A 17,612-nucleotide genomic window follows, 5' to 3' on the forward strand; every position below is an offset into this window, starting at 1 on the left:
GAAGAGATCACTAGTGCTGCTTCCAGCATTCATCCAGCTGGAGGGGTGATGAGCTCGGTTTCAGCATCGATCCAGCAGCATCACTCTAGCTCATGAGATGTCCAGGATACTGGGGGTGATTATCCAGTTGGCAAGTGTTGATCCATCTGTGTCAGTATGGCCAGTGGGATGTTCAGAGTACTGGAGGGTGCTGCTTGGGCTTGGGGAGGACCTTTTTATGTTGAGGTTTCTCTCTTTCTATGCTAATTAATTATCATGCACAGTCTGTTCACTCAGGCCTTTCGGGAAATGGGCTTGAGGGCTTTGGAGGTCAATCTTTGGTGGTGTCAATCCCACCCTATAGTCCATGCCTATGCCATGCCCATGTCCATGTCAAGTCATTCTTGCACTTGCACTGTGCTGTGTTGTGTTTTAGCTGGTGTAAAAGTGCTGCCCTATCTCTGCCTCACACTGATTTTCCAAACCTTGTTCTTTCTCATGGCATTGTAGTACCTATAGTTCTCGATTATTACCAGCGACTCTTGCCTGTCATTACTAATAGTCTTTGGCTGGCTCCACAGCCGTCCAGCTATCGGTGTGTGAGACACACATTCACCCCTTCTTCTGGGAACTGAGAGCTCAAACAGATCTCACTTTGGACCACTGTTTATAGGATCATTAGAGAGTGGGTTTTAGTCACAGTCATTTTGCATCCTGGCCATAATTTGAGTCACTTTCTTTGAAGGTTCAACAACAAAAATATTATTCCTCTTGGCTGTTTTGCAGGCAAGAAAAGTATGTTTCCCAGGTTAAAATCAGGCACTCATTAGACACCTGCTAATTCCTGGGAACAGACAGTGTTTCTGATAAACTCAAGAGGGGCTTAATCCAAGTGCAGTTTATCCAGGCTGAGTGAGGTCTAATGAGCATTTCTCAGCTCACAGTGTGGCCTGAGTGGGAGAGGAGGTGCACCACCACAGACAATCCTGTCAACTTCTCCGGGCCTCTACGCTATGCTAAGTATTGTGTATTTTATTGGAATTGTGTCTTGCATTGCTGTTCTGAATGCAGTCTTTACTTCCGCTGTTTGTAGTTGTTGGATCATGGAAAATTATATGATATATTGTTTATGTGGCACAGATATTATGTCATTTTGAAAAGCTGCAGGAAATTCTGCATGTTGCTAAAGCCAGCTTCTTCTTAAAAGAATGGTGTTTTTTCCTGAGTTCCAACATTTTTTAAATGTATGGGCCAGAGTCCTTCATATGTCTTCTTTACTTTTATAGTTCATGGAGCAAAAGAAAATCCTGCCTTGGAATAAGGTCCACTCAATTTAGATGTAATTTGATTTCCAAACTACTTGTCTGTTATATTAAACCATGTAAACTTCATCTTCTGTAAAGGTGGGGAATAAATTTCCAGTGTGACAGGCAAACTTACACTTCATTTACAAGTAGTCTTCATTTACAAGTAGAAGGATATGGTTGTCACTTAGTGGTCCAAGACAGCAGAAAAATTCTAGGCCTGTAACTCTTTCTAAAAAAAGAGTTATTATATCTTCTGGTACCTCTCTTCTATATCAGAAATAGCTTGCCTGTAGAAGCATAATTGTGTTTGAGGATGTTTGCATCAAAATTCAGAGACTAAACCTTCAGCAGTTGCTGCCAGCTGTTGAGTTATGTATGTGTACATATTGACTGCCTTAGATAGAAGTTGTCTGATAATACATACTGAGCAGTGGTATCCTCCCTCACCTACGATACTCCTAATTCTGTTCGCTATATCAGTCACATTTTCAGCTTCTTTGGCCTCTGGTCAGCATCTGTACACAAGGGAATGTAATAATCTGATACTGATACACACTTTTTTTTTCTCCCTGAAATTCTTCCTCCTAGAAAATTACCTAAACAATATTTGATGTAGAGTAAATGGAGGCACTTGGTTTTCCTCTTCTGTGACATGATTTTTGTATACATGCAAATAATGAAACAGCTAACTTTTCTTCCGAAGTGGATTTAGCTACTTTTCACAGAGGCACTCTGAGTATAAAGGAAGTCCACAAAGTAAATGACTGTCAAATGACTAAAAAAAACCACATTAATTGAAAGCCACCTAAGCTTTACAAGATGTTTTAGGATTTTGCTTTGCATTTCTTTTATTATTATTGTTGTTGTTGGGATTTTTGTTATTATTTCTGATTAATTTAATTTTCTCTTCATGTGAAGTACATTTTTATGAGTATATTGTTAAACATATATAATGCATTGGTCATAAGACCTAGAATTCAACATTTTTAAGCTCATAATAATTGTATGGTGAGATAAAAAATAATTTACTACTTGAAAAATGGCTAGCTGATATATAGTAGCAGGTGATACTATTTCAACAGATGTCAAAGGCAAGAATCCCATTTAGATCATTTGGGCTGTCATTTTTCCATGTTATTTAATAATACTTCTTAAGAAAGTACACTTTCTTAAGATTCACTTTAACAAATCACTTACTTGTTTTGTAGATTCTACTCAGCTTGTTTGTTGCCGTTATTTTGGACAACCTGGAACTTGATGAAGATCTAAAGAAACTTAAACAAGTAAGAACATGTTTTTATTGTGCTTGGAAGTAGTTAGAGTAAGGCATTTTACTTTACTGGTATTTTGTGTGGCAGAAGATGGGCAATATCTCCATCACAATGAGCAAAACAGTACATGTAGAAGTGACTAGCAGTATTTTGTTGGATGGTTTACTATCACAAAACCTTAAGGAAAAATTAAATTCTGACCTTGTGCACAAACCACCAGAGAGGAAGGTATCCATAGCTTTTAAATGTGATTTAATATGTACAAAGAGAAGCAAAGTCATCAACATTTCACTATTTCATGCATGAAATAGCATGAACTAACACGTGGCAACTTCTTCTGTAATATTTGGCTTATAGCCATCATTTGCTGCTTTTGTTCATCTTTCATGTGCCTCAGCAATTGCCATAGAATTATGTTCATTCAGTTCACTCAGACAATTGAGATATTTTACACTGTAGTTCTGCTTTACTGTATTATATACTTTTAGTTTTTATTTATAGAATTCAATGCAGAAATCAATGCTGGTTTTGCTGTTGCAGTATTAAATATTACATACGTATTGCAAACTTGAAATAAGTTAAAAGGACAAGTATTTTCTGCAACAATGAAACACAAATACTAGACTTCAGTTGATCAGTTTTCATGAGTGAGAGATCTTACAGATGATTCTGGGATGGTGGGACAGTCTTGAGTATGCAAACTGAGTAGACCAAATCGAAGGCATTAATTTTTCTCTTTATCAGTCTCAAGAGGTAAAATGATCTGAAATGAAAATGGCTCAGATGTTGTAAGCAATGTCATATCATACTGATAATCCTACAGGAAATTTTTCATAGTGTCTGCATGCGTTATGAACACAAATAAATTTTCCAAAGCAAAGAGCTTGAGATGTGAAATCCAGTGGTTTTTGTGTGAAACGTCACATCTTTGATTCATAAACCACTTTAAAAGTCCCCATTTTTGCTTATTAAATGGCAACAGCATGGCTTTGTGCTTTAGCCACCTGCTTTGGAAGTGGTGAGCAAAAAGCAATAATGAGAAGCCACCACTAGCAATGCTTGCCACGTTTCAGTCTGAAATTTTATTAGCCTGGTAGGAATTCTGTCTCTGTGGTAGCAATAGAGAACACTTAAATGGAAAACTTAACTATATATTTTTTTTAAAAATCTCTCAACTGCATAGCTTTGAGACTGCAGCAGCATAACTACATGAGAATAGTGCTAGGCCAGAACAAAATTGCTGCTCCAGCCACCAGACGTTCTAGCTACTGTGCTGCTGACAGACTGTCTCCGTGACCCAAGAGGGCATTTAACCAGAGCACAGCACTGTGCCATTGGACACACCAGCTGGGTTGACTGGCATAGTGGTGTATGGATTCTACATGTGTTATGATGCAGTCACACACCATCCTGATGCATAAAAATGGCCAAGGTGGCTGATGCTGGTTCATTTGTACTTATGTTTCTGAAATGTTTTCTTGAACAGTCGTGTCTCCTCTTAGATTATTACTCAGTTCTATTGATTGCATTCCCTTCTGATATTTTATGCAAATAAATGAATGTTGTACAAGGTATTTTAAAAATGCTTAAGGTGAAAGGAGGCAAGGGATCATTTCCTGGATCTCAATGATACGAGATTAGTAGAGTGAATGTACAACTGCTTAAGTGCCAAAACCAGAAAAGATTTCCTGAGGGATAAATACGATGGTGCAACCGGTTCAGTGCTGATGGTGACTGTACTCTACTCTGCTGAAATATTGATTGTTTTATCTCAGAAGATAAAGCAAAAAGAGTTTTTTAATTGAATGATATTTTGAATTTTCAATTAAAAAATGGACTTAAGAAGAAGCAGGATTACAAGGTAATTGTTATGTTTTGATCAAGACCATTTCTATAAAAAAAGAAATCTGTATTGCTGCACAGAAAAAAATTTTACATTTGTAATTAAAAGATTAATGGTGTTGCAAGAGAGGAGGCAAATAATTCAAACTTAATGTAAAAGACATTGGTTGGTTGAAAATTATGAAACTGTAATGCTCTCAATCCTTGGGGATGTATTTTTTTCCCTGCCTTTACAGATTTTAAAGCTCAAGTCCCAGGGCATTGTCGATGATGAAATACTGAATGATTTTCAAGGAAGGAAGGAGAATATATTTGTGCCAGAAATCACACCTACCTACCTAATAATCCCTTTTGAACTGTGTTCTTCTTAATTGTGGCTTAATTTCTTTTCTGGAAAACTTCATAAGAAAAATTTTATTACTTAACTTTGAAATTTTTTGGAGAGGATTAATTACTTAATATTTGCAATGTACTCTAGAATGTAAAATGATATGTAAACACTTCGTATTCATGTTGCTTCAGTAAATAGGAGAGTCTATGTAAGATTATAATATAATTTATTTAAAAGAAAGTAAACCTTTAGAATTAAATATGCTAGTGCAAATTTAGTTAAGGATGTGCATCGTGATTCAGTTTTTAATTACCCCATTACATAATATAAATTTCAAAACTCTGGCCTCAGTGCAAAGAGTAGGTAGCGTTCCTTTTAATAAGGTACTAGTCCATTTATTGTACAGTGCATGATCCTGTGCATTATTTATTGCACAGCATTCAGGCTTTGCTACAAAGACAAATCTATTAATCTCCTTTCTGTCTTTTCTATGGTACCCCTCATACGTATGTAGAACAAACATAAAACTTGTGAAAGTTTAATTTAAGAGATTTACTTAGCAACACAGGTACATGTAAGAACAGAATCTGCTTTTCCAAGACACAATTCAGCTGGTTTAAGAACAGTCATTCTCTGTATCCTTACAGCTCTGTTTATTTGCAATGCATGTCCCAACCTCTGCCACATCTCATCCTCTTGTCTGTCTGCCATCATAGCTCAAGTTGAAAGTAGTTTTACTATAGCTCATAGTCACCACCTATCTGTGCAATAAACTTGACCCTCTGCAGCGATCCAGACTGACCCTAACACACTTCTGAGTCTCCAGGTATGACCTTGATCCTGCTCATCTTCCCATGGAGCCCTTTTCTCTGGCATTCAGTAAATCAGTTATGCAGATGATATCAAACTCAGGCACAAGAAAACTATCAACTACAATCCTGACTTCCTTCTCATTCATGCCTGTCTTCTCCACACTCTCCCTAAACAATTGTCCCAAAGTTAAAAAGAAACTGAGAAAATTTCTTTGATGTATTTTGCCTTTTGTGATAAAGTGATGACTTTCTTTTTAGAAATTCATCACCCTTAAGATTTTGAAGCATGACTTTGTCTTGCAGCAGCTGTTTTAACTTTTCCCATTACATTTTCCACATACTTACTTTTTCCATTGTTACATATTTCTATCAATTTGCATAGATACAAAGTCAGACTGTTTAGATTCTGACTTGTCATGCTCTACCCTGGATCCCTCTTTTAAAGTTTGTCACATTTGCCACTTACTAAAGTTTATTTAAGTGACAAATTATCTATCACTGCTGTATGTCAGCCTTGCTATATCTGAGATCCTTTAGAAGTCTTGAGAGAGTGCTATCGGGCGTTTGGGAGTCACAAATTGACCTTGTGTCAGTTATCTTCCAAAAGCTTTTCTCCTGACAGTTTTGTAGATCAGTCTTTGGCACAGCTTAGGGTCTTCTTTAAATCTGTCTGTGGCCAAAACTGTTTGTTTTAATTTCTTGCTTTGGTTTTATTTTTCAGAACACACTTAATTGTTGCTCTTTTAGACTTCCTGCTTTCCTTATGTCCTTAAGAGCTTTCTCATTAGAGTTTATTTCTTTAGAAACTAGCCCCCCAATTTTTTTCATGATCTGCCATTATTTTTATACCAAAAAGTGTTAAAATTTATGTTGAGGGTTTTTTCCTCTATTCTTTGTTTAGCACATGGCTTTCTTTTCTGAAATGTATCCATTTACTTTTAAGTCTTCTTTGCACTCCATTTGACATTGCTGGTCTTGTTGACCTTCTTTGAGTTTTTCTGTAGGTGGTAGATGTATTCTGCTAATAAAACAGGGTATTTAAAGCTACTCCACACACTCCCCCTTCTCAGTTTCTGTCATCTGTCCATTCCTTTAAATTTATTTTCAAAAGCTTTATGAATTTAAGTAATTAATTATTTCATTTAAATTCAGTATAATAGGTAGATTTGACTTTCTACTTGTAAAGTTAAATCTGAATTTGAGACCATTTTTATCACTGTTACAGAAGAGCTTTTTTGATATTTATGCCATTAAATAGATTTTGCTCAGTGCTCAGTACTGTGAGATGTTTCTTCACTTAGGTGTTCTCTGGCTATATAAGTCAGCAAGGAGTCACTTATGAGTAAAAAGTTAATATCTTTCTTCTTCCCTTTCTTCTAAACATACATGAGGGTAAACAAAGGCTTCCCAGTGTTATTACTGCTTGTCTTTTGGCTTTGAATACTATTTTGCATTTTGAAATTGTTTTATAATCTTGATTTACACATGTGCAGAATATTTCTGCCAGTTTGAGACACAGTTTCAATGCACATGGATCCTGTGGTTTTTTTATATGCATTTACATTATTCACTGCATTGATTGAAGAATTTCTGTAACATATAGCACCAGGTGACAGGTACTCTCCATCTGGATAATACATTGCCTGTTTTTTTAATAACAGAAATTCTAATGCAACCATGGGGGGGTTTAAAATTTTGTTGTTAATATAAAAGCCTGTATATGTATTATTCTTGTCTAGTTTTATGTCCTCTCCTTAATATGGCTTTATTTTTTAGGGAGTTTTTTTTGTTTCCTATCAGAATTTTATAAACTTTTAGATTTCCCATGGCTTCATTCTCTATGGAGAGACTCATGTCTGCCTAGTTGACTACTCCATCCTGGGCTTACTCTACTGTTTTAATACCTGCTCCTTTAACAGCTTTTGCAGCCAGTGAAGTTCCTTAAAAAATTTATGAAGTTTTAAACACCTGGGTAGAATTCATCTCACTTCACCATTATAATGTTGTATATACAGTTTGAAATATTCATATGGATTTCCTTCTCTAGTCACTGAATAGTAGCAGATACTTTCAGAAGGCAATTTTGAGAGACATATATATTTTTTTATAGGGCAGCTACAAGAAAATTTGAAGCCAGCTATGAGATTAGCCTCAAGCCATCCTCACTGTATGAACTGCCCTTCATCTGCAGCATGCTTTGTGGCTTACAGCAATGAAACCTGTGTGGCACTGCTTTTCAAGTGCATATCCCAGCTTTCCTGGGAAAGCAGACAGGAAATAAGACTACTCTGTCTTTGATATGTTCTTATATCTTAGAACCCTTTGGCTGATCCTTGTCAGAAAAAGGGTACTGGATAGATGGACCTTGCATCTAACATAGTGCATTCATTCTTACACCTCTGGTGTTTCATAATCTGAATTGGATTTCAGAAAAAATTTGCAAATAGCATAGGGATGAACCCATTGTGGCTAAAACCTTGTGTGTGATCACTTCACTGTTTTATATTTCCACAAGGAAAAGAGCAAGCACCTCAAGCATCTCTGAGCATGAGACATGGTCTGACTTCCTTGACCTTGTAATCTTACCTCTGTAATCCTATTTCCTGGAATTCCATAATAAGATACGTATTTTTTATATCTATAATTTTAGCTATTGAAATATAACATTTTCTTTGTTTACCTTATGCTTGTTATAACAAACCCAGCTTACCTCACTAACTTTAGAGGGTTTATCTTGGAGTTTGTGTCAGATAAGATTATTGTGTCCCTATTTTACTACTGGAGAATCAAAGCTGAAGTGACATCCCTAGGTTTATACACAAATTCCCAGTATGATGAGGAATCAAAAAAAAAGTCTGGTTTAGGTCTTAGGCCCCTTGAGTCAATCAGGAACATATGTCCACTTTTCAATTGCTGAAATCTCACATAAGTGTAGTTCTCTGCTTCAAGAGAAAATCCCTTAAAGAAGATCAGATTTCTGTCATATCGCACATGTGCTGTCTGTGCTCTCTAGTGCACACTCACAACATCAGTACAGATGGCATCCATTACTAAAAATATTTTCCCTGTGCCTTACTACCTGGCAACAGAAATTCTTGGAGGAGTAAACAACAGTATGCAGTAGGGACATTTTTCTTCTAATTTGATTAAATTTACACTCTAACCATTGAAGGTACTTGACAGATGTTCATGCTCATTTCCCTCCAGTTCTGCTCCATACAATAAAATATGTGTAAGATTTCTTTTTCCCCTAAATCCATATCAAAGCAGCAAGCACCACAGAGTTGTATATATATGTTCATTTTTTCTCTTAAATCTCACTTTTAACTCTTTTATATTGAAAACAGGCTTTTATAAAGAAGCTAGGAGATAATGATGGATTCTTTGTTGGCTTTGTCCGTTGAGATAGATTCTTGTTTTCAACAATGTTTAATGTCTGAACACTTCAGTTTGATGCCAGTGGTTCAGGATCACATTTTGAAATGCTTACAAACTTTTCAAAAAAGAGGCAGTTAAGCAAACTTTAGTGGTCTTTCCAGAGCTTTCACAGCAAAAGCATAAAAGAAATAAAAGGAATCCATTAGGCAATCCGTCGCAAAAGAAAGCACAATTGCAGTAGAATAAAATAAAGTAGGATTTGCGTGTCATCAAAAATGGCAGAACTATTCTGGAATCTCATTCTGTAATGCTTGGGGTGTTTTGGTGGTGGTTGTGGTGGTGGTGGTGATACTGATGGAGGCAATAGGGAGGTCCAGACTGGGATCTACTGCCGCCTAATTGTCCAGAATTAATGCAGCAGAGGATAGGCTACTTTGAAAATAATTTTATAAAACTAATAAATATTTATATGTTAATCCCTTTTATCTTAAAATCTACTCTATTTTTTTCTGTTCTTCTTGTCAGGGAAACATAGCAATTTTCACTTTTTTTTTTTTTATCACTACACAGATACTTTTCCTTCTTCATTACTCAAATAAAAAAATCCCTGATTTATAATAAGACTTTTGGTGGCCTGCTATCTAAAGGGAGAGTATCTGATTCTGAACATTGGTAAAGATAATTCCAGCACATGTATACTAAATATGCATATGACACTGCTTCCCTTTTATGCAAGAATACATAAGTGGATTTTTGGTTAATTTTAGTCAAGACAAAGCAAGTCAGTCCCTGAAACGATAGTGCTGAGTCCTACATTTTTCTCTAAAGTGCATTAGAATAGAAGTTTCAAATCAAATATTTATATTAAGTAGAATAAAATATTTTTTATTGTTGCCTGACTGATCACCACAGTATCCTTTTGATTTTGGAAAACTCACAGATACTTGTTTGCTTACAGAGTTGGAATCTGTATGAACTCAAGCAGTATTTATATGCCAAACAATCCAAACTTACATGCCCAGAGGAAACATAAAATTTTCTTACTGTGATTCCTATAGTATTTATCTTTCTTTGTCTCTAAGATGAAGAGAAGAAGCACAATTTGTACTTTCGATCTTAAATTCATGTGCAAACATTTGTTGATTTTGCAATTATTACTTTGATTCCGGTGTCTGTGTTTTTCATTGCTAACTCAGAGCAATTAGATTCACATTTTTAATTCATGCAAAAGAAACCTCCCAAGAACAAAAATCTTCATGCACTTAAATGCAATTATTTTTAAAAATATGTAAGATTATCTTCTGACATGTACTGAAAAAAATAAATCATGATAATACTGTACTCTTATGAAGTAAGCATCATAACAAAAGTTTCAATGTTTTTATATTTAAGCCAGCTCTCAGGTGTTTAGGAGCAACTATCTTCAAGTTTTTAAACACTTGTATTCAAGGAAAAAAAAAATCTGATTAATTTAGATATAGGTTGGAATATTTTAACACTTGCCCGTAGTCATAGTTACCCTCCAGGGAATGATTCATCCCCTCCAAGTAGGGGGGTCTCTTTTTTCTGTTACAGGGGAAGTCTAGACAGTTAATTAGGCAAAATGCCTGACTTTCAGTGGATAACATTAAGCGACATAAATATCTAAGTTTAATGAATTAGGAACCTGTATTTCATTGACATTTAATCATATGGGTGCTTTCACATTAATGAAGCCAAAAATCATAGTGTGTAACAGCAGGCACCTTACTGAAATGTCTAGGCTGGGATCCTAATTTAGGTTAGGGACATAGATAATAATGGCAACAAAGAAGGATGAAAGTTAACATTCAGAGCTGATCATCTCTCCTCATTCACAGCAGAAAACAAAGCTTGCATTTGTGAATTTGGTTCATAAAATAGCAAGTCCCTGGAATTCACACCTCAGTTAGTTTTTTAAGGATACATGGCACAAATTTGACAGGATCTTTGTAGAGGTTCCTGACCTCCACCTGGTTTGGTTCAGAAGGCAGTACAGGCCCTGTCTCACTTGTGGAGCAAAAGGTATGTTGAGTGGCAAAAGCAGTGTGGTCTGTGTGAAACCAAACATTCACCATTTGCTATGGGAATATGTCAGAAATGCTGCTATCGCACATTTTAATGTATCCCACTAAGACTTTGTAGTTATGTTTGGTCTTAAAAGACAAAGATACAAATAATTGCTTCCCCAGAGAATGAGGTTTCACTGCTGTGACAATGATGTTGAGGATATCCATCTTATATTCTCAGCAATGGTATGTTAACAAGTGTTGCTGCATCAATATCAAGACACTGGAATTCCCTTTTTGTGTTGTTGTTCCAGTATTATTCTTGCCAATATGCTTATCACCTTTCTCCATTCATCACCACCATTATGGCTCCCATTTTCTCAGCTACTACTCTTTCACATCCAGAAAGAGTTAGTGCTGTTTTTTCTTTACATTAGAACATACATTTCTTAGTGCCAATGATCACTTCTCCATGATCATTGTCAAAGGAGTTTACCCATCCATCCACTGCTGGAAATTTGCAAAACATCAATCTGTTTATTAGGAGAGCTTCCAGAAATCCACAGATGGAGTGTTGGTTTCCTTGAATCTCTCATTTTTAAGGGTATCTCTCGTTTTTCAAGTTGGCTCTTGCTCTGGGAATCTTCATTCCTCTTTTTTGGACTAAAACATCCCTCTAATAAACTTTTATAATTGTTTCTATGTCCCAGGCATATAGTGGGCTGAAATTCATGATGTTAGAGAAATCTTTCACACAGACGAGGTTTTCAGCATGAAAATTATACTGACAAAGAGACAAAAATGTTTTAATAATGTTTTCCTGAATGAAATACAGAAGTCAGGTCTGCAACCTAATCTTCCATTAGCTATTTTGCCTCTTGCACACATAGCATCTTTCTGCTTTCAGTGCTTGGGATGGTTGCAGATTTTAACTCATTTTTTAGGTTTGGGGGTTTTTAGTGTTGTTGTTCTGTTGAAATCAGATACCAGGAGGAGAAGGCCAAGGTTTTACTACTGACCTCTTGAGTATACATTCATGATGATTGGTGAAGCAGTCAATCTGTATGTTTATGCCTTTTCATTTTTTGTTTGTTTTTTTCACTAATTCTAGATACTAAGCTGTGAAATTTGGTTTCTTACACTCTTGCCCTTCAGATATTCACAACGTCTTCATGTAAAGCAGTTCTAAAAACTGAAACAGTTCACTTCTCTAGTGAAAATACGTGCTATTTTTATAACTTCTGCTAGATGCTCCTGCTGCTGCCTTTTTGCATTATTGTCTGTAGAACAAATAAAGGCAACAACTTGAACTAAGTGCACTGCTTTTCTTTTACTTTTAACTGTGAGCTTGTAAAAATAAATATTTCTGCATTCATCCGTTAGTTTTTGTCAAGAAGCCTTCATAATTAAATCCCTGTGAGAGCCTTGCAGAGTTGAGGGCTAACAGAAAGCAGAGCTGGTCATAGAAACAAGATGAGTTTACATGTTCTCCAGTACCATGAGTGAGGCCAAACTCTACCTAACCTTGATTCTAGTAGGAGAAGAAAGCTTGTCTGATATGAAGAATAATTTAATGTATAATTCTGGCATCATGGATGCCAGAAGCAGTACAAAAATAAAAGCTTTTTTTTCAATGTGGATTTAGGAGTTGAGAAAATATAATCAAGCTGCTTGTAATGGTTCTATGAACTGAAACTGTTAATGGTGTCTGTTATTTTTAAACTTTGAACTGCGATATCAACAGATCTGCATCAAGCTTCTCTAAAAAGCCTTCTTGATGCCAGAAGAAAATTATTTTCTGGTTTAGTTCTAGGAGATCAAACTTTCCTGGCTCATTTGCTGAAGCTGTAGCTTGTATAAGAGTTCAGGAATTGTAAAAGATTTTCTCCACGAGAGCCACAATGTGATTTACATTTATATTTGGCACCACTCATATTTTCTTTTTCTTTCAAATGTGTTTGCCTTGAAAAACTGACTTGAAAGCCTGTAATGCATTTAAGTATTAGTGAAAATAAGTGGGAAAAAAATACTTGGGGAAACTTGTTGAAAGCTGCAATTTTTAAGAGACGGTAAGAGTTTCAATCAATACCTTTTTATCTTCAAGGTGTGACTGAGAATGCATATTTTTATGCGTATGTGTAGGAATTTCTCTCCCTAAGCTCGCAATAATGTGACAATTTTGACTAAGCATGAGCAGTGGCTGGAGAAAGTCATAAGATCATTCACAATGAGAACACAGAATCATTAGGGTTGGAAGATCATCTGATCCAAACCCCTTTCCAGGGCAAAAAAGTAAAGAGTCTTAATATTCATTGTCTAAAGCATACCAAAAAACTCTGAATCAGATATACAGATATACTGTCAGTGCCTTGGGGTAGTTCAAAAGCTTGCAATGTGCTACATTCCATTCTGCACTAAAAATAATGTGAATTCAGAGGATGAGGTACCCTTTAGGCAGTAGTATAAGCGATTATGTTCAGGGCAAAAAGGCACCAATCAAAGTGACAGGACAAGCTCTTCTTTCTGCAGTTCTTTCCATGTTCTTTTAAAAGAGTATAAGAAATTTTAGACCTCCTGAGTGTATTTGCAGATGCTTGTTTTTCTATTCTATGCATCTGATTATCATATCCTAACTATATTTTGGGTCTGTTTACCATAAAAGCATAGTATATATTTTTGGTCTCTAATACAAGCAGCCTATGATTTTGAAACTACACAGACATACACATATGTTCCAACCATTTCTGAATCATTAGAATTTTTCTCCATTTCAGGTCCTGCAGATACCTTTGGTACACGTGCATAGGTCAATGCAGGTGTGCACACACGCACCCACATACAACAAACTTGCCAAATATACAGAGTTTTTCAAAGTGACCGATTTTTACAGTTTGCAGAAAAACAGATCCTTTTTCAAATCATGCCAGTTTTATGAAATGCTGAATGTATTCCCAAATCTTGAAAATGTATGTGAATGCCTTTATTCTTCTGTAAAACAAAATCCTTAAATCCTTAACATCTCCAATAGTGCCTCTAATGAGCTTCCTTCTGTTTAGCACTTTTTTCCCCCGAATAAGAATGTCATAATTCCACAATATTATTTTATCTATTCTCAGTATGAAATGGTACGGAGTAACTACATATCTTGCTTGTATTGACAGTGGATTGTCCTACTAATGACTTTTATTTTGGTAGGTGTACTGTGTTTAAATGTAAATCCTTTCAGACCTCTACGCTAAAATTGCTTCTCCTTAAGTAGGGCGTTGCTTGGTATTCAGCATGACAAGCACTGACATCAGAGGAAAGCCTCTCGAATCCTAGTAAGCCATAGCTTCATGCCTCTATAGTAGCTCTGATTATATCACTAAATCACAGACTATTCTGAGCTGGAAGGCACTCACAAGGATCATTGAGTCCAACTCTTTCAGCAAATAGCCCATCCTGGGATTGAGCATGCAGCCTTAGCGTTATTGGCACTATGCTCTATCACTGTCAGTGTCACCTGAAAGTAGAACCAAGGCGTTCACAGTTGCTTGGCAGTTCCTTGTGGCCACTGATTGGTAGAATTCCATCATATGTTTCTGGTAAAAAAAACAAAACAGTGCCAAATACCAATACAATTATTATGAAGCTTACTGAGGAAGAATCTTCAGGCTTGGAATAAACAGGTCTGCTGGACGAAAGCAAAGTTCTTCCCGAATCAATATCTAGTTTCTGACAGTAGGCAGAAAAATATGTTTAGGAACTAACACAAGAAATGAGAAATCACGAAGTGTTATTTCTTTCTCTGATGATATTTCATACTTGAGTGTTAGTTGCTTTCCACAGATATAGGAGCTTCCAGTGTCCAACATGGTGTATCTTTGTCTTTTAGTTCTTGATGGACTTTTTTCTTGCCTGTCTGTTAATTCAATTTTCAAATCTGCGTATATTCTAGCATTTACTGCCTGCAGTAGCAAAGATAAATTTAACAATGCACCTTGTGAAAAGATATTTCTTTTTCAACTAATGAGCCTTCCACTTGATTTTTTCATTTGATGCCCTCTAGCCTGTGATGTTCAGTCATTCCAGTCAAATGCTTCCTCAGTGCTCTGACTTTCCTACAGTACCTCTTATTACTTCCTGTGTTTTCTGTCTTTGTGCACCTGTACATTTAGCTTTAGAATTAGACCAAAGTTTCTTTTCACTGGGTAACTCTATTTTAAGTGATCTCCTTTTGCAAGAAAATTTGGCAGTTAAACTAACACATCTTGGAAAAAGTCATATTTAGTATTTCTTAGAAACTCCCTCTTTTATTGTTTTTTTCAAAGTAAATCAGTCAGCATGTGAAATTACTAGGATAGAATTTCTGTAACATCTTTTCTTTAAAGTTTTCTTGTTTTATTTTTAACAAGAGTTCAAAATACCTAGTCCATAATAGAAAAGATACTAGCAAGTCCAATCTCCCTGCATGCAGCTAGCTTGCTGATGCTTTACTGTAGTCCTGTTTTTCATGGATTTAATTTTTTGCTTTCCCTTTTTCTTCACTTGCTCTTCTCAGATCTCTTTTCTTGTGAGGTGGCTTAGTATTTGAAAACAAGGTGTTTATGGGGGAAGTCCAGACCATCCAGATGCAGTCCTTATTCATTCAGAAGACAGTTCTGATGTTACTCCTGTTAATACCAATGAGTCTCACTATCCTGGTAATGCAAATATCATTTTGACAGACCTATTAACAACTCCTTTATTCAGTGAGGAGCAAACCAGTCCTCATACTTTATGACCCAGTTTTACTTTGAGTAAGAGTGTGCAGGACCTTTTCTTCCCCTCTGCTCCTTTCTCCCCTGATTAAGCAGAACCAGAGCACATAGTTCACTAATCTTTTTAATTGATACCATGAACAATGACAGGTCAAACACTAGTAACTGGCTTTTCAAGTACATGGCTCCAGAAGCTATGTTGAGTGATACCTCAGAAGCGACATTTTGTCTGTCAGTAGAGGAGGAGTTGGAAAAGACAGGATTTGGGATGCTGAACACATTTGGTGAGAATACATTGCCAGAGCCTTGTGCCTTTCACTAAACACCTCCAGGCATTCAGAAGATCCAGGAAGACTCCAATGACAATTTCAGCAGTTGCATCACTTCTAAATTTTGTGTGTCGAGGCTTCAGCATTAAAGTGGGAGTTTCAGCATAGGGATTTTTCATGAACATATTGTGTGAACAAGGTGTTATAATTGGTATATCTAATTTAAACACATTTGGCATAAAATTTTATATATGTGAATTTGTGTGTGAAGATCAAGGAGCTTTTTTAAGCCTAGTTAGAGTTACTTGCCTCCAGAGTATTTTTATTCTGAGAACAGTGCTTGAGGTAATTCTAAATGGGAAATAACTATAAAATAGAATAAAAATGAAAAATTACCTTTTCATTATATCTGATTCCATGTGAATGGATTTTTAACAAGTGGCAGGGAAGATAAGTGTCAAGCACATTTCATTAACCAATGGTAAGTACAGTAATGGTTCCACACTGAAATTTATGTACTACATAAAATGCATAAAATTCTTCTTTTTATCATAGAGGGAAGATAGAATTTTCACAAAATTCAAATTGGTCCCCTGTTCTGGAACATATGCAGAACATTTAAATAGGCATTATTTCGAAAGTAGTAAGTTTTACAGAGACTGAATCCATTTCTAGAAGACAAGGCAACCTTTCAAGACTGGAAAATAAGGTCATCTGGGAAACTACTCATGCTAGACTATTTCTTTTTTAATAACTAAGAAAGTTTTGAAAATCCCTTGATGGCTGTAACTCCAAGACACCAGTGTTGTTTGAATTTTTTTCCTACCTCTTACCTCATCTGCCACCTTTTTAAAAAACAGCATCAATGGATCACAAATTCTGGGTGATATGTTCTACTTGTAAAGGTGAAATAAACACCTAAGTATTAATTCAGAAGCTGTCAATTTCTGATATATGCCATCTGCCAAAAAAACTCAAAAAAAATCAAGAGGAAGGTTTTATGGTATAAAATGTTATAAAATAGAGACCCTTGAATATTCTAGCCAAGGAACATTTTCAAAGCACACATTTTTCAAGGAGGAGGGATGGGAGTTCTATTTGCTATGGATGTGGGAATAGCAGTAACAAAAATGTAAATGTGAGTTTCTGCAGCTTCATCTATATCACCAGGGAATAAAATGCTTACCTAGCTTTTCTATCACCAGGAGCTCATTTAATCTTTATTTTTTGTTTTATTTAGTTGATAGCAAAGGAAAATGAAAGTGCTTGTCAGGGCACCTAGGTGATTCTTGATGTTCTGTCCTCTGAATTAAGGGACAGTCCTGCAGCAGTTTGGAATGAAGAGCTTATGTAGCATTGCTAGTTGATAGTTGATTGCTAGTTGATTGCTAGTTGATTGCTATTTTGATAGCAGTTGGATTATTTAAAATCCATGCTGTGTTTGCCTTTGAGTCCTTCTGTGCCACAGAGGTCTGCATTTCCTCTTTGAACTGTTTTAGGCCCATAGGAGCCTTTGAATCTATGCACTTTTGTACACATTGTAATTAACTTCTGCATTCTTGAAAAAAAAAGTAGAGGCCTGGCCTCTGCATGAGATTTAATTCCTGCTTCATCAATAAGAGCTAGCAACTTGGAAGAACTGATTTACTGCTTTTTT

At 36.0% G+C, this 17,612-nt stretch overlaps 1 protein-coding gene across 39 annotated transcripts in view; it reads left to right on the forward strand.

Moving 5' to 3' along the window:
• The window catches only part of NALCN (sodium leak channel, non-selective), a 226,926-nt gene that overhangs the window by 140,340 nt on the left and 68,974 nt on the right, over positions 1-17,612 (forward strand). For all 39 annotated transcript variants that reach the window (XM_086880763.1, XM_086880771.1, XM_086880779.1 and 36 more), the window contains one exon: positions 2,495-2,569. In XM_086880763.1, the coding sequence (XP_086736889.1) occupies positions 2,495-2,569 (75 nt within the window). The remainder of the gene's footprint in view (positions 1-2,494; positions 2,570-17,612) is intronic.

Source organism: Cyanistes caeruleus, chromosome 3 (assembly GCF_971803275.1).
Source record: "Cyanistes caeruleus chromosome 3, bCyaCae1.hap1.1, whole genome shotgun sequence".
NCBI classification, from domain to species: Eukaryota; Metazoa; Chordata; class Aves; order Passeriformes; family Paridae; genus Cyanistes; species Cyanistes caeruleus.